The 21,283-nt window shown below is 43.4% G+C and overlaps 2 protein-coding genes across 2 annotated transcripts in view; both read left to right on the top strand.

Annotated features, from left to right (window-relative positions):
- LOC129701391 (matrin-3-like) overlaps positions 1 to 11,344 on the top strand; it is a 22,849-nt gene extending 11,505 nt beyond the window's left edge. Inside the window, exons 3-10 of the mRNA XM_055642530.1 lie at positions 337 to 375; positions 3,439 to 3,512; positions 5,512 to 5,543; positions 6,328 to 6,453; positions 7,822 to 7,950; positions 8,999 to 9,054; positions 10,364 to 10,874; positions 11,333 to 11,344. Coding sequence (XP_055498505.1) covers positions 337 to 375; positions 3,439 to 3,512; positions 5,512 to 5,543; positions 6,328 to 6,453; positions 7,822 to 7,950; positions 8,999 to 9,054; positions 10,364 to 10,874; positions 11,333 to 11,344 — 979 coding nt within the window. The remainder of the gene's footprint in view (positions 1 to 336; positions 376 to 3,438; positions 3,513 to 5,511; positions 5,544 to 6,327; positions 6,454 to 7,821; positions 7,951 to 8,998; positions 9,055 to 10,363; positions 10,875 to 11,332) is intronic.
- On the top strand, positions 11,238 to 21,283 carry LOC129701870 (uncharacterized). The gene is made up of 5 exons (XM_055643359.1): positions 11,238 to 11,735; positions 12,475 to 12,615; positions 13,873 to 14,004; positions 17,264 to 18,173; positions 20,996 to 21,283. The coding sequence occupies exons 1-5, from the start codon at positions 11,349 to 11,351 to the stop codon at positions 21,037 to 21,039; spliced, it is 1,614 nt and encodes a 537-aa protein (XP_055499334.1). The 5' UTR covers positions 11,238 to 11,348; the 3' UTR covers positions 21,040 to 21,283.

Genomic DNA, 21,283 nt, shown 5'->3' with positions numbered 1-21,283 from the left:
TCTGGAATGATGATGAAAGTATAGGATGCATTCCATACCAAAAAAGTTATTTTGTGATAATTTTTGTACAACACAAAATGCATGATTTTAGTGGTTAGTTTGTTTACTTGATATTTTGGTGAGTTTACTGCTTAGGCTGGCAGGATCAGTTGAGCTGAATGCCAGTAAAATTTGAAACGTTTTAGCATCAGTTATGTTCGTCTCCCATGAAAAGTAATAAGCCAAGAATACGTTTCAAACAAAGAATTATTTTTCCTTCAAGTGACCGTTTATTTAATGTTACTTCTTTTATGACGCATCATGACATTACTTAATGATTTCCACATTTATTTCTAGCTACCCGGACTGGGTTCCAGGTGAATTACCTGCTACAAGGTAAGTAAAGTTGCATCCAACATACGGTGAAGAGAGATGTTGTTCACATGTGAATAATATGTTGCTCATTGGTCGCAAGCGTTAGAAGCACTTGGTCAATTGTTCAATCAAGGAATCAAGGAATATGGGGAGAAAGAAGGAACGGGTTTTGGATGATCAGCCAGGATAATACTGAATGGCGATGCTGGCTCAAATGGCCTGTTAATGCAACTATTTTCTATGTTTCTATGTTCAAATCTATCTACTCTGGTTCATTGCACAAGTAACTCAGCGGGTCAGACAGGATCTGTGGAGAACATGGATAGGTGATGTTTCACAGAGTGCTAGAGTAACTCAGCGGGTCAGGCAGCATCTGTGGAGAACATGGGTAGGTGACGTTTCACAGAGTGCTGGAGTAACTCAGCGGGTCAGGCAGGATCTCTGGAGAACATGGATAGGTGACGTTTCACAGAGTGCTGGAGTAACTCAGCAGTTGAGGCAACATCTCTGAAGAACATGGATGGGTGATGTTTCTGGTTTACACCCTTCTTCAGATCCAAAACATCGCCTATCCATGCTCTCCAGTGATGTTGCCAGACCCATTGAGTTACTCCAGTACATTGTGTCTGTTGTAGAGTCTGAAGAATTCAATTCAATTCAACTTTATTGTCATTGCACAGATACAAGTATGGGTACACCGAAATGCAGTTTAGCGTCTCGAAATGCAGAAGATTGCTGCTTCAAACATCACCTATGCCTGTTCACCAAATATGCTGCCTGACCTGCTAGGTTACTCCAGCAGTGTGTCTTTTGTAAACCAGCATCTGCAGTTCCGGACAAAAGGATGTTTGTGGACCTTGTGTTGACAGATTGTGATTTTGCAGAGTCTAATTCATTTGTGGTAAATGGAGAGATAAATGTCAAGCTTCCATCTGACTGAGAACTAAACAGAAATAAATTATCAGGTGAAGAAAGCTAATGGAATGTTGGCCTTCATAACAAGAGGATTGCAGTATAGGAGTAGAGAGGTTCTTCTGCAGTTGTATAGGGCTCTGGTGAGACCACATTTGGAGTATTGTGTACAGTTTTGGTCTCCAAATTTGAGGAAGGACATCCTTGCAGCGTAAGTTCACGAGATTGATCCCTGGGATGGCGGGACTGTCATATGAGGAAAGATTGAAAAGATTAGGCTTGTATTCACTGGAGTTTAGAAGGATGAGGGGGGGGTCTTATAGAAACATATAAAATTATAAAAGGACTGGACAAGCTAGATGCAGGAAAATGTTCCCAATGTTGGGCGAGTCTAGAACCAGGGGCCACAGTCTTCGAATAAGGGGGAGGTCATTTAAGACTGAGGTGAGAAAAAACTTTTTCACCCAGAGAGTTGTGAATTTATAGAATTCCCTGCCACAGTGGAGGCCAAGTCACTGGATGGATTTAAGAGAGAGTTAGATAGAGCTCTAGGGGCTAGTGGAGTCAAGGGATATGGGAAGAAGGCAGGCACGGGTTATTGATAGAGGACAATCAGCCATGATCACAATGAATGGGCGGTGCTGGCTCAAAGGGCTGAATGGCCTCCTGCACCTATTTTCTATGTTTCTATGAACTGCAGATGCTAGTTTAAATCGACGATCAGCGGGACAGGCAGCATCTCTGAAGAGAAGGAATGGGTGATATTTCAGGTCGTGACCCTTCTTCAGACTGATGATAACTGAATTTCATCCCTCACTAACAGAACTTCCCCACCTCCTCCGCCCACCTGCGTCCTTTCTGTAGGACATAGAACCCTGAATATTCAGTTCCCAGTCCCGATCCTCCTGCAGCCATGTATTTGTAATCCCCACAATGTCATATCTACCAATCTCTAACTGAGCCTCAAGCTCATCCACTTTACTTCTTATACTCGAAGGGCCGAATGGCCTCCTGCACCAATTTTCTATGTTTCTATGTCAAATAGTATTTGTGGAGCGAGAAACACAGATATGACTTTGACAGAACTGGAAAATATTACATAACCTTATACATCTTTGGGGAAAGAAATTAGTTTAGATTATTATTGTTACATTTACCGAGGTACAGTGAAAAGCCAACCATGTCATCTCTGGGTGCCCGCTGTACCACTCACCAAATGGAGCTCAAGGTTCGCAAGAAGAAGAAGTGAAAAGCTTTTGTTTGTGTGCTATCCAGTCAGTGAATAGACTTTGCATGATTACAATTAACCCGTCCATGGCGTACAGGTAAAGGATACGACATTTAATGCAAGATAAAGATTAATAAAGATAGTTTGAAGGTCTCCAATGAAGTAGGTGGGAGGTCAGGACTGCACTCCAGCTAATGAGAGGACCATCCAGTTGCCTGGTAACAGCTGGGAACAAACTGCCCCGTTATTAAACCTCTGTACCTTTTGCCTGATGGGAGAGGGGAGAAAAGGGAGTGACCAGGCTGAGACTGGTCCTTGGTTATGCTGGTGGCCTTGCTGAGAAGGATAGGATAGATGGAGTCAATGGAAGGGAGGTAGACATGAAATGCTGGAGTAGCTCAGTGGGTCAGACAGCATAATTGGAGAAAAGGGATAGGTGACGTTTCAGGTCGGGACCCTTCTTCAGACTGATTCAGACTCAGTCTGAGGAAGGGACCCGACCCAAAACGTTACCTATCCATTTTCTGCAGTGATACCGCCTGACCCGCTGATTTACTCCAGCATTTTGTGTCTATCTCTGGTATCAACAAGCATCTGATGTTCCTTTTTATTACAGTTGTACAAGACATCGGTGATGCCACATTTACCATTTACTCAGAGTACAGTGGTTGATGAACAATGAAACATTGACATATTTTCGTAAGCTTTAAAGTTGAGTGCTCTGAGTGCTTCTTTTAGACAGAAATATGGCAATACATGTGATGATTAAACATACATGTCACGTTGCAGTAAAACAAAAATTAACTTTTACTTTTTAGAGCTGCCGGTACAATGTACTGGCGCCTACACACACAAAAAGCTGTGCTCTCTATAATTTAGATATGAAAATCAGCAACTAAAGTCATTTTATTAAACTACATTATATATTTTTTGGTCGCATGCAGGGAAAATCTGGTTGAAAAAGGCACAGTTACAACTGTTGTAACCAAAAAAAAGGAGAAAATGAAAAGAAATGCAGGTAAAAACTGAATTATGCTGCTGATGCCAAACATTTCCAGTTCTGTTTCTAGTATCAGTTTTAATTATTTTGGTTCTTCAGCTTTTAGGAGTTTGGTTCTGTTACATGTGGAGTATTGCGTGCAGTTCTGCTCACCCCATTACAGGAAGGATGCGGTGGCTTTGGAGAGGGTGCAGAGGAGGTTTAGCAGAATGATGCTTGGATTACAGGGTATAGGCTACAAAGGCAGGTTGGACAGACTTGGATGGTTTTCTCTGCAACGCTAAAGGTTGCGGGAAGACCTGATAGAAGTATATAAAATAAAATCGTGAGAGGAATGGGTAGGGTGGAGAGTCAGAACCCGGTTTTCAGGAATTAATATTGAGAGGACCTGGCAGCGGTCAAGGACGGATCAGCGGAAGGAGTCAGAGGTCAAGGACGGATCAGCGGAAGGTGTCAGAGGTCAAGGACGGGTCAGTGGAGGGTGTCAGAGGTCAAGGACGGGTCAGTGGAGGGTGTCAGAGGTCAAGGACGGGTCAGTGGAGGGTGGAGGGTGTCAGAGGTCAAGGACGGGTCAGTGGAGGGTGTCAGAGGTCAAGGACGGGTCAGTGGAGGGTGTCAGAGGTCAAGGACGGGTCAGTGGAGGGTGTCAGAGGTCAAGGACGGGTCAGTGGAGGGTGTTGGAGGTCAAGGACAGGTCAGCAGAGGGTGTTGGAGGTCAGTCGACGACACACCACCGAGAACAGAGGGACCCGGTGTGGGGGGCATCAAGAACAAAGAGGGACCATTGGGGAGCAAATGGAACACTTTGTACCTCTGGCGGCGCCCTTTATATGGCGACTTTGAACACCTTGTGGATGCAAAACAGAATCGCACTGACTTGTCACATCTGGTAATAAATTATCATCAAACAATAAAGGGCATAGCTCTATGGTGAAGGGCAAAGTTTCTAGGAGATGTGTGGGACAAACCTTTACACAGAAGGTGCTGAGTGTGTGAAACCCATTGCTGGGGGCAGTGGTGGAGACAGATACAAGAGTGGGTTTTAGGAAATTACAGGAACGTACAGGGAAATGGATTCTGTGCAGACAGATAAGAGTTGACCTTGGCATCATGTTCAGCACAGACATTGTGGCTGAAGGGTCTGTTACTGTGCTGCCCTATGTTCAACGTTCCTTTCAGTGCAGCCATTATATACGGGGAGATCTTGTAATTGGCCTCAGTAGTAATAGAGCACTTGCCCAGCGATTTGTTCTTTCACTTGGTTTTGGTGGGTAACGTTAGTATTTCAGTATTTTGCTGGTTTCAGTATTTCACGGGGAAAGAGGAAAATATGCAAGAGTTTTTGCTCACCAAGTCTTTGTTGTTTAGCGATGTATACCTCGGATCCCTTTATATTTTTGGCTAACAGAAATCTATGATTTAACATTAACAGTTGTCTTTTGTCAGTTATGAATAGAGTTGCAAATCACCACCATTGCTTTAATGTGTACGAGTCTTACCTCACTTCTGAAAAAGCTCGCTTCTAGTTTTCAATTACGTTTCCAGCTGTAGATTTATCGTGTAGAGGATATAGTTTTTATTTCCCCTGTTATTTTCTTTCAATGGCTTGACAGCTTTACTGAAATCATCTGTTAACTGTCAGGGAGTGTGATGAATGGCAGGAGAAAGGGGTTTGGAGGGAGAGATAGATCAGCCATGATTGAATGGCAGAGTAGACGATGGGCCGAATGGCCTAATTCTGCTCCTATCAGTAATGACCTTGTGACCTTAGAAGTGGTTTCACCGTGGCTGTTCCGTTAACCTTTTTAATTAAACCATGATTCAATCACTTTTAAGATGCAAAGTGTAAAGTAAGCACCTATTACAGTCCATTGTAGAACAATGAAAACAATAAAGGAAGGGGAAGCTGAGCTATTTGTGGACTTGCAGTACATATTCTGCAAGTCTTTCAGTCAATGTCTGTAAATATTGCATTAAAAGCAAGCCTGGTTGAAATAGTTCTTTGGTTTATTTTCAGATATTCCTATGCCAAGCAAACGAGAACACCTGGTCAGTGCGGGGTTACAATTCTTTGAACTACAATGTTGAGCTTAGAGTTGGGCATCAAATTAAATATGATAAAATCTAAAATATGAAGAAATTGGCTAAAAACCTTTGATAGATATTGTAAAATACATTATTTTTTTGTACTGAACACTAAAGAATGATACTAATTTCTGTTATAAAACAGTCTACACACACACACACACACACACACACACACACACACACACACACACACACACACACACACTTTCACACACACACGCAAGCACACACACACACACACACACACACACACAAAGACACATACACACACACATAAAACACACACACACACACACTGTGGCCTCACCAGTCTACACTCACACACACACTGTGGCCCCACCAGTCCGCTTTGAATGAATAATTTCTCTGAGGATGTGACAAAAATTTGTGGAAAGAGTCTCACGCCTATGCAAGTTATGCTAATCTAATCCCAAATAATGGCAGCCTTTGTTTAACTACCACTTATTTTTTTGCTAAAGAATGGTGAGCTGTTGTAAAATAATTATTAATTTAATCAGTTGGACATTGTAGGTTCTTATACTCTGTTTTTTCTTTTTCCTCTCTGACCACAATCAACCCCCATCTCCTCCTCCCTGACTACATGCCTGCTGTCATTTTCTTGGCGTTTCGGGATTATTGAAGTAGTGGGCCGTGAATTATCATTCACGTTCAGCGGTAAATCATCAATGTAATATTCCGTGTTCAAAATAACCCTTGTCTGTATTTTTAACATTGTCTTCACTAGAGAGACACACGCAGTAGGATTGTGGGTCTTGGCAATCTGCCTTCCTCTGGCTTTTCAGATTTTGATACTGTGAGACTTGGTTCATCGTTTGGGAAAGTGCTCAAGTATTTAAAAGTGGGGGAAAAGGTAAAGTAACAATCGTTTTCTATTTTGAAACTATTTTAGAGAGAGAGAGTATTGTATGTGTATTGTATGACTTGGTATTATGTATCCTCCTCAATTTAAGAATGTAACTTGTGCACTCTTTTCAATCACGGACAGTGTTATGAATATTTCCGTGTTAATCCCCATTCTTCCCGGCCTCCTAACAAACCGCTGCCAGATCGTAGATGACAGTGAGAGTTGTCAGCATCATATGACAGAACAATATAGAATAGCCACATGCAGTGTGGGTCCCAGGAGATGTGGTCCACATACATAGATCATTGAAATATCAGGTTCATGTGCAGTACATAATCCAAAAGTCTAGTGAAGGGGTGAGCTGATAAACCTAGAGGATTCTACAGATGTACATAGTCCAAGCTGGTGGTGTGGAACAGGCTGTCAGAGCAAGTGGCAGAAGCAGATAGAATATTGAATATTTAATATGAAAAAGAATATGTGATTCTGTTACATTCTGTTTGTAGTTTGTATGTCTGTTTGTCTTTTTGCACAAAGTCCGCGAGCGAGCATTGTCACTTTTCATTTCACTGCACATCTCGTATGTGTATGTGACGAATAAACTTGACTTGACTTGACTTGAATCTGTTTAATTCATTCAGTTTTTAAACTGTGCTATTCGTCCCGTGTGCTATTTGTCCCGTGTGCTATTTGTCCCGTGTGCTATTTGTCCCGTGTGCTATTTGTCCCGTGTGCTATTCACGGTGTTGCACAATAGCAAGTGTTGCTTTAGTTGCCAGTGTGGAGGAGGAGCTTCACCAGGAGATTTCTAGGATAGGATAGGCGTTCTAGTCTTTAAATGTCCTGAGTGCTTCTGCCTTCCATAATGTTAGAAATAATGGGAATTGGAATCAATGGGTGTAAGAGTAAACGGCTCTTGGATTAACCAAGAGGGGAGCGTAAACTTGTAGTTGTGTATCTCTACATTTACAGCTTCTACTCTGCTGGGGAGTTGTGAATTAGATGGCAACCTAATCTGTTCCAATGGTGTGCAAAGAGCTTGCAGTTGGATTTGCTCGATGTAAATGAAATCATCCTGTGGACCAGCAGGCATGCAAGGAAAGATAATCCCATCTAGTTAAACCCAACTTTACAGCAACAGCATGCTAAATTGAGGACATGCCTGAGGGTGGTAATGTGACAATGGTAGCACATTGTAAAGTTGATGAAGCTTCCATGATTACTCTTGGTCAATGTTTCTAATGTTTAGCAATGTGGCATAGAAGTCATACTCAATAAATGGAGAAATTATAAATAAATTCAACTCGTAATATTTTGCTGCATTTGATGTAAATAATTGTATTTCACGTGATTTATTTTGTTATAAATTAACAGGCTTTCTTGAAAATGGATTCAGAAATGGCCTGCAATAACATAATCAAACACTTCAGGAAGAAGCCTTTGTTCTACGGTAGATTACTGACGGCAGATATATCCTCCGCTCAAATTCAACCATTGTTAAAGGTGTGTCATTACAGCCAGATTTGCCTCTCTTTCTCTGAATATGTAACACGCACACACATGCGCGCACACACACACACACACAATCACACGCGCGCGCGCGCACACCCTGTCCACACACAATCACACCCGCGCGCGCGCACGCGCGCCCGCGCGCACACCCTGTCCACACACAATCACACACGCGCACGCACACACACCCCGTTCCCACACAATCACACGCACGCACACATACACGCGCATACACACATGCACACACCCTGTCGCCACACGCACGGACTCACAATCGCACACGCACACATACCCCGTCCCCTCACACATGTACGCACAATCACACACATACCCCATACACACACACATACACACACACACACACACACACACACCCCATACACACATACCCCGCACACACACACACACACACACTCCGTACACACACACATATCCCGCGCACATACATACACCCCCCGTACACACACACACACAATCCGTACACACACACACGCAAGCACGCACACACACTCTGTACAAACAAACACACACGCACGCACACATACGCCATACACACACGCACGCACTCCGTACACACACACCGTACGTACACACACACACGCATTGTACACATGCACGCACACACACACACACACTGTTTCGAAGCTGAACTCTTGGCCCCACAACCCAGTGAGCTGGGTTGATCCTGACCTCCAGTGCTGTTTGTGTGGAGTCTGCGTGTTGTGTAACCGTGTGGATTATCCCAGGTGGTCAACGTCGCTCTCATATCCCAAAGTCCTGCTGATCAATGACCCTGGATGTAGGTAAGTGGCAGGGCCATTAGGATGGTGTTGGTCGTATGTGTTAGTAGAGGGTGTGGGTAGTCTAAGAGCCAACATTACCGGGAGAAAGGATAGGTGGTAATGTTGTGAGAGCAGGCATGGACACTGGGCCGAATCATCTCCATCCTAAAAACATCAATAAAGTGACAAAATTGGTGCCATTCAGAAATGTTTCCATGGTAACCCTCTAACTCTTCATGGCTAACTTTTCTTTCCAGAAACCTTCTGCAAAGATCGAAGAAATGTTAAATAAAGTAAATTTGGCAGATATCAGGTAAGTCCAGTAGATTTGTGTTTTTCACATTGTATGCTTTAATGCTGTCTTAGCCAAGGATGTGGCAAAAGGAATTAGGTCATTGCCATTAAAGTATAGAGTAAATAGGAATTGTAGTTTATCTTTGGTAATGGAAACATAGAAACATAGAAATTAGGTGCAGGAGTAGGCCATTCGGCCCTTCGAGGATGGGAGATAGTGCTGTCCATTTCTCACTTCCTTTGTCTGATTAAGCATGGACCCAATGCACATCTTTAGTTTTTAAATGCTTTTGATATTTGGAAACAATTAAAAATATCTGACATTTACCTTGTTTGAGAACAGCTGAATGGCTGCTCCCTGTAAAAATGTCAGTCACATGGTTTAGCCCAAAATTTCTCCAAGGGAAACTGGAGCAAATTATTATGAAAGAAAAAAACTATCAATTCCGACGGAATCAAATTTTTGCCTTCCATCACAGCTATGTGATGGATGTTTATGTAAAATGTAATTATGTTGTGTCTGGGGTCTATTTGTGTGTAATGTATGGCTGCAGAAACGGCATTTCGTTTGGACCTCCAGGGGTCCAAATGACAATTAAAATTGACTCAAAAAAGACTCAAATGTAAAGTTGCATTGACACCACAACATGGCCATTAATATCACTAACTGAGGTGCAATTGGAAAACAATTGTGAAAATGTTTCTTTGAATAAGCCATTGGGAATGTATTATAGTCTATAAGTAACAGCAAAATATCGGATAGAGTGGATGTGGAGACGATGTTTCACTAGTGGGAATGTCTAGGACTAGAGGTCATAGCCTCGGAATTGAAGGACATTCCTTTAAGAAGGAGATGATGAGGAATTTCTTTAGTCAGAGGTTGGTGAATCTGGAATTCTTTGCCACAAAATGCTGTGGAGGCCAAGTCGGATATTTTTAAGGCAGAGATAGATAGATTCTTGAGTGGGAGAAGGCAGGTGAATGGGGTTAGGTGGGGGAGATAGATCAGCCATGATTGAATGACAGAGTAGACTTGATGGGCTGAATGGCATAATTTTGCTCCTATCACTTATGACATTATTTGGGTGCAAAACATTTGTTAGACTCAAAAAGCTGGAGTAACTCAGTGGGACAGGCAATATCTCTGGAGAAAAGGAATGGGTGACGTTTCGGGTCAAAACCCTTCTTCTGATCCGAAATGTCAGCTATTCCGTCTCTTTGGAGATGATGCCTGCCCTGCTGATTTGCCCCAGCTTTTTGTGTCTATCTTCAGTTTACACCAGCATTTGCAGTTCTTTCCTGTGCAAAACTTTTGTTTAATCTTTCAGTGCAAAAGAATGCTTTCTTGGCCCTATCTTGAAAGAAAAACCTGATGATTTGAAGAAGTGCCTTGCATCTGAGAGAGAAAGGAGCTCTGAGAGGGAAGAGTCAGGGAGCTCTGACTGCAGTGAAGCAACAGAGTGGAGGAGCATTGGAGGCGAGGAGAGAGGTCAACAAAGGGTGTACAGTCATGAACCCATGGAGCACCAAGGATACATGAGGACACTGCAGAGGGATGACCTTGAACTACTAGTGCAGAGGAATAGCCTTGCAAGTAGTGAGCAGTGGCAGAGCTGTGAGAGAGGGTGCAGGAATAGTCATGAAAGAGGTGGCATTGAGATAAATCGGAGAAACTCTGGTGAAAGAAGAGACCATGAGAACAGAGGTGAGATGAGGGAATGGAGAGCCGGTAGTGAGAGAGGAGAACAAAGAGGATTCAGTGAAAGTGGGCTCCAGGGAGGCAGCAGCGAGAGAATCAAGTGGGCAGGCAGTAGCCAGAGAGTGGAGGGGACATGGGGAGTGGGTAATGAGAGGGGGGAGTGGAGGGGAGGAGTGAGTGAGAGGGGGGAGTGGGGAGGAGGATGGGGGAGAGGGGAGTGGAGGGGAGGAGAAAGTGGGAGACGGGAGTGGAGGGGAGGGAGAGGGGAGTCGAGGGGAGGGAGTGAGAGGGGGGTGTGGAGGGGAGGGAGTGGGAGGGGGGTGGGAGGGGAGGGAGTGGGAGGGGGGAGTCGAGGGGAGGGAGTGAGAGAGGGGAGGGAGGGGAGGAGAGGGGGAGTGGCGGGGAGGGAGAGGGGAGTCGAGGGGAGGGAATGAGAGGGGGGTGTGGAGGGGAGGGAGAGGGGAATGGGAGGGGAGGAGGGGGAGGGGAGGGGAGAGGAGGGAGTCGGAAGGGGGAGTGGGAAAGTGACAGTGAGAGGGGGGGGTGGTGGAAGGTGTGAGAACAGCAATAGGGAAAATGATTGGGACAACTACCAAAGCTACATCTCTGAGGACATGAAGAAGCCCAAAGTGAACAATGTAGAAATTAAATCAGAGAAGCTTCGAGAGGAAACACCAATTCCATTTTTGGAAAGTGACTCAGAACTTGAAGGTCTAATGGAAAAGTATGAATCGGACGATGACCAGGATGATCCACAGAAGATGCAGTGTGGAGACGGACAGGGAACTGAAGTCAGTTCTGGTTCAGAAGTGGATCTACAGCAAGGATCTGTGTGTTCAGAAGTGGATCTACAGCAAGGATCTGTGAGTTCAGAAGTGGATCTACAGCAAGGATCTGTGTGTTCAGAAGTGGATCTACAGCAAGGATCTGTGAGTTCAGAAGTGGATCTACAGCAAGGATCTGTGAGTTCAGAAGTGGATCTACAGCAAGGATCTGTGGAGGTAATAGATGCTGCCTTATTTTCTTAGTGATGCTGCCTTATTTTCTTAGTGATTTTTTGGGCTTCACTGGACAATGCAACTGAGTTTAAAACTTTGAGTGGGAAATGAAAGGTTGAGTAGAACATACTGTGAGAGAGCAAGATAGGGCTCTTAAAGATAGCGGAGTCAGGGGATATGGGGAGAAGGCAGGAACGGGGTACTGATTGGGGATGATCAGCCATGATCGTATTGAATGGCGGTGCTGGCTCGAAGGGCCGAATGGCCTACTCCTGCACCTATTGTCATTATCTATTGTCTATCTTATGTTCTCCAGAGATACTGCCTGACCCGTTGAGTTACTGTAGCACATTGTACCCTTTTGTGCATTGTGCAATGATGTGTGTGGGTCCTTTTTACTTTGACCTGCTATTTATATTTCATGTTGATAATTTTTGCTTCTGTTTCAACAATGGGATGTAATCCATAATACGTTATACATTGACTCGTCCAATAATGCAGATACGCATTATTGTGATGATTCTTAAATGGTTTAATGGTTATAGCTTAACTTCCTTGGGAGGATATTTAATTATGAAAGGTATCAGTGAGTGTTTATACACATTGTCACCATGTCATGCTGTGTGGTGTGGTGTTTAGTGCAAAGTGCTCTGCAGCAGCAGTCTCATTGTGCACACATTCATTACAGGGCTGCATTTTTACAGGTATTATTCTGACTGCTGGACATTTTCTTTGTTCCTAGAGCAACAGTGAGGAGGAGCCTGGACATGTAGTTTTCGTTGGTGACTTGGTGCCAGGCAAATGTACACATGCCTATTTAATCCACCTCGCTGAACTCTTCGGGAAGATTAATAAAGTAGTGCTAATTAAAGGAAAGGGAGAGGTAAGCACCAGGACTGGCTGAAGTGAGAGAGCTAGATAGGGCTCTTAAAGATAGCGGAGTCAAGGGATATGGGGAGAAGACCGGAACGGGTTACTGAATGTGGATAATCAGCCATGATCACATTGAATGGCGGTGCTGGCTCGAAGAGCCAAATGGCCTACTCCTGCACCTATTGTCTATTGAATTAAATCATAATATACATGAATTCACTATCTATGTACCTGAAATAACATTTTAGTTAATAAAGAAGTGCAGCGCAAAAACAATGCTCCTTTTAGGCTTTCAGGAATTTAGATAGGACCACAATCTGGAGGTTTAAATATAAGGGACGGCCATTTAGGACTGAGATGAGGAAAAACTGTGGCATTCTCTGCCACAGAAGGCAGTGGAAACCAATTCATTGGATGTATTCAAGAGAGTGTTAGATTTAATTCTTAGGGCTAATGGAATCAAGGGATATGGGGAAAAGGCATGAACGGGGTACTGATTTTGGATGATCAGCCATGATCATATTGAATGGTGGTGCTGGCTCGAGGGGCCGAATGGCCTACTCCTGCACCTATTTTCTGTATTTCTATGTTTACCCCCTGATACCTGAACAATTGAAGTCACATAGCAACCCCCATTGTATTGAATCAGGAGGTAAATCATGTCGTCTTATGAAATCTCACTGACTTAAATAAAGTTTACCCTAGTGACTTGGGCAATCAGTTTTATTTCAAATAATTTCACAGTATAAAGGGCACAACAGATTTACTTGTGTTCAGAATTTGTTCACCCAAACTAAGAATGGGGGAATCTCACCATGGCGGGTCATATGTTGATAGGGTGGCTTGCACCAATTAATTAAGTTCCAATCTCCCGGCTTAACTGGGGAACACATTAAGTTGCTTCATTTAAAACCCTTCAGTGGAGAAGTTGGGAAACGAATAACCTTTGGAAACGCCTGCCTTCATACAGCCAGTTTTGAAACTGGCATGGAGCCAGTCCAGAGTTAATGAATAAGATGATTTAGAATTTCCCGAGAGCTGATTTGGTTTTGAAACTTGAATAAATTGTCTACACACCCAATGTATTCCGTCCATATCATCTACGAGTCAGTGTTCATCTTATTAAACCACTGTCTAAACATGGTAGACACTGGTACAGGGTAGTTCCATTTATGTACTTTAATTACTTGTATTTGGTGATGTAAGATATTAGAAAGCTTTGGCATTTTCCATATCTTTACCTATATGTAATGTGATATGCTTCAAGGGATTTGTGGAGATGCGCAACAGTGCAGACGCCCAAGCCATGGTCAGGTTTTTCAAAGCAAAACCACCTGTTATTCAAGGAAACATCCTCAAAGTGGAGTTGAGCCAGAAGTATAGAACGTTGTGTTTGAAGGTACGTTACAAACTTGCATCACAGTCAATATTTGCATCAAGATTATATAAAACTCTCTTCATATGTGACATTAATAATAGAGAAAAAGCAGATCACCCATTGATGTGAACTGAAAATATTTATTAGAAGATTGAACATTAGGAGTGAGTGTGTAAAACTGGTGATCTAGATGTAAATCTAGTGATGCGTAAATGGCTCATAGTCCTGGGATTTGGTTAAAAAAATAATATTGTTGAAGATGCAGTTTATGTAACGTGTCCATTACATAAACTGCATGGACACGGTCACAGTGGACAAACACATCCGGGTCTACCCCAACCAGAAGCCCTGGATGACCCGGGAGGTCCAGCGGCTGTTGAAAGAGAGGAACACCGCTTTTAGGTCTGGCGATAGGGCTTTATACAGCACGGCCCGAGCTAACCTGAAGAGAGGCATCATAGAGGCCAAATCAAACTACAGGAGGAAGATAGAGGACCACCTGGACAGTAATAACAGCAGGCAGGTGTGGCAGGGGGTCCAGTATCTCACCAACTATAAGACCAACCTTGGAGCTGTTGAAGGTGACGCCTCGCTGGCAGAGGAGCTGAACCACTTCTTTGCTCGCTTTGAAGTGGAGCCACCCGAGACAGCCACATCACAGCACATGGTCCACAGCAGCCTAACCCTCAAGATAGAGGAGCATGAGGTGAGGCGCACTCTGCGGGCCATCAATCCAAGGAAGGCTACTGGACCCGACGGCGTCTCTGGACGCGTGTTGAAGGACTGCGCAGACCAGCTGGCTGGAGTCTTTACAAGGATTTTTAATCAGTCTCTGGCCCAGTCCACTGTCCCACCCTGTCTGAAGTCCTCCACCATAGTCCCCTTGCCCAAAAAAAACAACATCTCCAGCCTCAACGACTACCGGCCAGTCGCACTCACACCAGTGGTGATGAAGTGTTTTGAAAAACTGGTCCGGGGTCATATCACATCACTTCTGCCCCGAAGCTTTGACCCCCACCAGTTTGCGTACAGAGCAAATGGATCCACAGAGGACGCTGTAGCCACAGCCCTCCATGCTGCACTGTCTCACCTGGAGCAGCGGGGGAGCTACGTGCGGATGCTCTTTGTGGACTACAGCTCTGCTTTTAATACCATCCTTCCCCACAAACTGGTGGACAAACTGGGGGACTTGGGACTTCCACACTCCACCTGTACGTGGATAAATAGCTTCCTGTCGGGTCGCAGCCAGAGAGTCAGAGTGGGCCATCATACATCCACGGCCCTCAGCCTCAGTACCGGCTCTCCACAGGGCTGCGTACTGAGCCCCCTGCTCTACACCATCTACACACATGACTGCACCCCCGCCCACCACAGCAACACCATTGTCAAATTTGCGGATGACACTACGGTGGTGGGACTCATCTCCGGGGGGGACGAGTACGCCTACCGGGATGAGGTGGAGCAGCTGACAGTGTGGTGTGAAGAAAATAACCTGCTCCTCAACACCTTAAAGACAAAGGAAGTAATAATAGATTTCAGGAAGAATAAAACGGACATGGTACCATTGACTATCAGAGGGGACTGCGTAGAGAGGGTGGCGGATTTCCGCTTCCTGGGAATCCATATTGAGGAGGACCTGACGTGGAGCGTGAACACCACTGCGCTGCTGAAAAAGGTCCAGCAGAGACTGCACTTCCTGAGGGTGCTCAGGAAGAATAACATCACTCAGAGACTGCTGCTGTCCTTTTATCGGTGCTCCATTGAGAGCATACTAACATACTGTGTATGCGTGTGGTACACCAGCTGCACAGCGGCTCAGAGGAAAGCGCTCCAGAGGGCCATTGACAACGCCCAGAGGATTGTCGGCTGCCCTCTCCTTACCTTGGAGGACTTACACAGTTCCAGCTGCACCAAAATATCCCAGAATATCATAAAGGACATTTCCCACCCCGGACACTCCCTGTTTGAACTGTTGCCGTCAGGCAGACGGTACAGATCTACAAGGACAAGGACAAATAGACTAAAAAACAGTTTTTACCCCACTGCTATAAAAGCACTAAATGTAGCCGCCAAGGAACGCAGGGGCGATACAGACTAAGGGACTGGTACACTGTGAAATCGACAGAAGGATGGAGGGTTGGGTGTGTATGCGTGCATTGTTCGTGATATTTATTTAGTTGTTTATCTTTTAATATTTTACCTTGTATGTATCGTTAGCTTTTAGAAATGTTTGAATGCTGCACTGCCTGGCTGACATGGTCATGGTTCATGTTACAATGACAATAAAGAAACTATTCTATATTCTATGATCAGATCTTAGTGGCCAGGTCACCTGGTTTGATGTCAAGTAAGGTTAATTAAGAGGAAAACATGTTTATATTGTTACCCTTACATAAACAAAGAACTTTGTTAATGCAGCTCCACAGAATAAACCCGAATAAACACTGGAGGTGACCTGAAACATCACCCATTCCTTCTCTCCAGAGATGCTGCCTGTCCCGCTGAGTTACTCTATCAGCAAGTATAATGAGATATGCCAGAGCAGCTCTTTGCACCCCAGTGTTATGGAATGGTTACAATCAGGAGACTGTGATACGCATTCCGGCTATACTGCAAGTTCTGCAAGGTGGGGTGGGTTGTTTTTGTTGTAAATAGGATCCACTGGCTTGCATCCAGCAGCCAGACCTGATATTCAATGGAGAAGCCAGCCAAAGTTGTCCTTCACTGTGGAGGAGCTGAGTGCCCCCTCTGCACTCCATCAAACTTGGACTTTCTTCCCCGATCGCCATCATTCTTCTAATTCAACCCTAATCCCAGGAATTGACACTTTGGTGAACATTGGTTAACATTTCTTTTGTTTCAATGATAAGGAGATAGGCCAAGGTTGATGTTGTCTTTCATCAAAGGCATAAATTAACCTTTAATCGATTGACAGGGTAAATGGAATGTTGGCATTCAGCTTGCAGCAGAAGCTTGTTTATAGCCTGAGGTTTTGGGAAACTGAAATAAGCCAAGAAAGGAACAGGTTTTATTATCTAGAACCCTGGTGAGACCGAAAATTACAAGATGGGAGGTACTCTTAAATAAAGATTACTTGTGGCATTGAGCCAACCATTCCTTATCATGATCATATTGAATGGCGGTGCTGGCTCAAAGGGCTGAATGGTCTACCCCTGCAACTATTGTCTATGTCTACAAGTATCAAATGTTAATGTAAATGGAAAGTCAATACAACATGGTGAATGGTTGACAATAACATTTTTATTGATTATCATTTCAGTTGCCATACTCACACCGCACTGGTGGCATCATGCCCCTAATTGGGCAGTTTGGTGCTTCTGAAAATGTGTCTGACCCAAAAGACATTTTAATATCAACAAGCACCCCAACTTTATCCGAGCTTCGGGCTAAACATTCAGCACAGCTTCTGAAGTGGGCCAATGTGCCACTTGAGGGCAATATGCCCACAAAAGACAAGAGGTGGAGCCCACAGACATATGAAGGAAAAGAACTTGAGTGCTTTAGATTCTTACCATATGCTTTCAAAGTTCCAATGTTAGAAACTCACCGACAGTATTTGCAAAGTATTACTGGGTCTCCTGATATGTATGAGATCGATACACCAAAGATAGACGATGCATTTATTCAACTCCTGGTGGGTAAGAAAGTTATAAGTTCTCATGATGACTTGGACAAGCAGTTGGGTGATCCAGAGAGAGTATTATGTAAGGCACAGTCAAAAGTAGCGGAAATTGTACATCCAGTTGTACTAGCCATACAGAAGTATGAATTAGATGAATTGTCTGGAGAATTAGATACTCTCACTAAAGAACAGTTGATAGAAAGACTGCAGTCGACAATAATTTCATGTCATCAATCAATTCTAAATGCTGGACAGACTCACCGCTGGTTAACTGAACTTCAGACAGAGAATTTGTTGAAGTTATTCAAATTCGGCCACATGTCTGTAAAACCACAAGACTATCCAAATGTGACATCATCTGATCTACTGGGTGCTGAACTCGCAGAACAAATACTAAAGAAAGGTGAGGTTGTGAGGCGTAAGCCCGCTCTTCCACCAATGAAGAAAAAAACACCCATCAATGTCTTCAAGAAGAAAAAAGTTTCCCCAAAACAGTGGAGGGGGCCACATCCATACTATTGGAGTTTAACGCCATTCAGAGGCCGTGGTAAGTCACTTCTGTTTGTTGGGGAAGATCAAAAAGGGACAAGTTCACTGGAGGAAAGCAGCTTTTATTTACGGCTGCACCTTTCCAAAATCTCTACATTTGTTCTGGTCTTTTAATTGCAGTAATTCTTGGCCGTACCCCAACTATTTTGTTTAAATCTCTATTTGTTGCATTTGTACATTTAACTCAATCCCATAGTATTCAGCCCTCGATCTGATCTTGCCCAAAGGTGCACTAAATCTTGCCAGAGCGGCCATTCAGATGAAGGTATTTGACACGGTATTGCATATAAAAGTTGGGATTTCATGCAGTTCTACGTCATTGGTGAGACCACACTTGGAATATTGTGTGCAGTTCTGATCACCCAGCTACAGGAAGGATTTCCATAAGTTGGAAAAGGTGCAGAAGAGACTCACTAAGGTGGTACCAGGACTTGTGATCTTGAGTTATAGGCTGAGACCTTTTCCTTTGGAACGTTAGAGGCTGAATGGTTACCTTGTAGGATCATGAGGGCCATAGATAAAGTGAATGCTCACTGTCTTTTTTCCAGGGTAGAAGATTATACAACTAGAGGGGAGAGATTTACAAGGTACCTCAGGGATAACTTCTTCACTCGGACGGTAGTCTGCATTTGGAAAGAGCTGCGAGAGGCTGTAGAATTACCTTTATATATTTACACCTTTCACAAGACATTTGAGTAGCACAGTGTTGTGGCGGTGGAGTTGCTGCCTTACAGCGCCAGAGACCTGGGTTCTATCTGGTGCTGTCTGTAAGGAGTTTGTACGTTTAACATGTGAAAATGATCTGAAACCTGCCTCTCACTCTAGGAGTATTTGTCCATTGCGATGAACCATTGATAGTATGACCTGGTGTAGGGTCTGGAGCTGATTTCTCCCATTGTTGAGTTCATGAGTGAGAATCAAAGCATGGTTGAAAAAGTTCACTTTAAAGATAGACAAAGTACAAATTCTTAAGACCATACAAAGCTTTAATTTAACGTCTGAAGGGTGTGGACCTAGAGACCCAGAGGCAACAGTTTTACGTCTGAATACTCCAGCAACACACACACAGAAATACCAGAAAACTGGGGTTAATATACCTTCAGACTTAATACCAATTGCATGAGGTAATGTACCAGGAACCATCAGCCACCTCCAAATATAGAGTTGTTTTTCACTCTTTGCCAAAAGCCAGTCATCCCAATGGCATCCTCTGGCCCCTTCTTATCTGATTAACCTGTTCAACTTACATTAAAAAACTTGTAAGAGGGCTGTGAACTATTCAACTTACGTTAAAAAAAAACCTTGCCATGATGATTTTGGCCAAATCCCATCATGCATTACAATTGGCTTTTCACAACAGGAAAGCTTAAATATGACAGCAATCGACTAATAACCAACTCTTTCATGGTCACAAAGTTCCAAACTTCTGAGAGTGATAATTAGGGGTGATGAAGATTGTCAATCTGGCTCTTGGGCAGAAGTTGCAGAAGGTTACGCAGCAAAACAGTGGTGTGACCTTGAATCTGGAGAATACAAGTCAAAGTTTGGCATCAGGAAATGACCATGAAGATGTTACTGTGTACATTAAATGTCTTGCCCTTTACAATCTCAATCTAGCCATGTGAACAAACATTATAACAGCTTTATAGAAAGTCTGATGAATACATAGACCAGTCTGTATGGGGAACTGCAGGACAGTTAATGTAAGAACAGTTTGATGAAAAATATTACGGGAGGAGGCTAAACAAATAGTTTGCACAATTTTATTTAATATTTTCTTACGTAGCAAAACTCATCTCATCATTTGTTAGTAAGAATGAATTCTAACATAAATCAACTACTTGTCATACTCAATATTTTGCAATGCCACAGGAAACATGATAAATTGCTATTTTGATGCAATACTTGACTTGTTGTCTGCCCACTGTGGTCTACGCATTGCCCCTTCATGACATTTCTGCTATTTGTGGAGAATTTAGCTCAATTACAGTGTTTAAGCCAGAACTACCTTTTAGCAAAAATAATAAGAACAATCGGTATTAGAAAGATATCTGGCAAATAATAACTATGTCAAGATATCAGGCAAGAAAAGGTGAAGTAGCAAAATCTGGCTTTGAAAAGTGATTTAACTAAGAGGCTCGGGTGAAGGCGACTCTTAACGTGTCCCACATTGCTGCATGAAGGGGGAGAGGTTTTGATGAGGGTGGTGCTTTCTTTGTTGCTTGATCTTGTTGCTGACAATCAGATACAAGGGGAGAGATGATTTCCTATTGAAGATGAATGAACATTCTTATTGCGTTAGTAAACATGTACCACCAATTATACACCTCCCGCCCAATCTCAGCAAAAGGGCATCCCAGCGAATTTATAATGAACTTTATGTGGATGCAAGCTTCTAATCAGCTGTTCAGAGGCATCTTTAAACAGGCAAGCCCTGAATTGTGGGGTGGAGAATGGTCTTCCTAGAAACCGGATCATATGAGCACGCAACAGAAGCTTTTCACTGCCTTGGTACAGATGACAATAAACTAAACTATTGTGATTTTTCATGATGCAAAGTAAAATCATCTACACATGCATCAAGAAATGTGATCTAAAAAAACACCTTTTTTAAATTTACTTATTTCTTCCACATAACTTTTGTAAAAGAGAATGTTTATTCCCTATCCCAGATTTTTTGGTAGTGAGTTTTGAATTCTGTAACGACAAATTCCCATTCCCTGATCTGATGTAATAAGGTATTGGATCACAACTGTTGCCAAGTGTTAAACTCTTTGTTGCTGATGCCTATTTATAATATTCCTAATTGCTCTGTTGCAGGAGGACCATTTAAAGGACATGTTCGAGGACACCCAATGTTTTAGGACCGAAAAATCTTAAAACCAACAAAAATGAAAATGAAGAAAGACATCTCTGGAGAGAAGGAATGGGTGACGTTTCAGACTGCATCAGTCTGAAGAAGGGTCTCGACCCGAAACGTCACCCATTCCTTCTCTCCAGAGATGATGCCTGTCCCGCTGAGTTACTCCAGCATTTTGTGTCTATCTTTAATTTAAACCAGCATCTGCAGTTTCTTCCTACACAAGAATAAAAATGAAGTGGACTGGA

This window comes from Leucoraja erinacea, chromosome 11 (genome assembly GCF_028641065.1).
Source record: "Leucoraja erinacea ecotype New England chromosome 11, Leri_hhj_1, whole genome shotgun sequence".
Taxonomy (NCBI): domain Eukaryota; kingdom Metazoa; phylum Chordata; class Chondrichthyes; order Rajiformes; family Rajidae; genus Leucoraja; species Leucoraja erinaceus.
The sequence above is the reverse complement of the archived record's forward strand: the minus strand, read 5'-3'. Positions and strand labels throughout refer to the sequence as shown.

What these genes read in the sequence shown, in the direction of transcription:
- LOC129701870 (XM_055643359.1), top strand. Translation starts at nt 11,349, where the DNA reads ATGAAGAAGCCCAAAGTGAACAATGTAGAAATTAAATCAGAGAAGCTT. An exon ending in ATAGAACGTTGTGTTTGAAG is followed by an intron (nt 14,005 to 17,263) that starts GTACGTTACAAA and finishes TTATCATTTCAG; the next exon opens with TTGCCATACTCACACCGCAC. An exon ending in AACGCCATTCAGAGGCCGTG is followed by an intron (nt 18,174 to 20,995) that starts GTAAGTCACTTC and finishes GCTCTGTTGCAG; the next exon opens with GAGGACCATTTAAAGGACAT.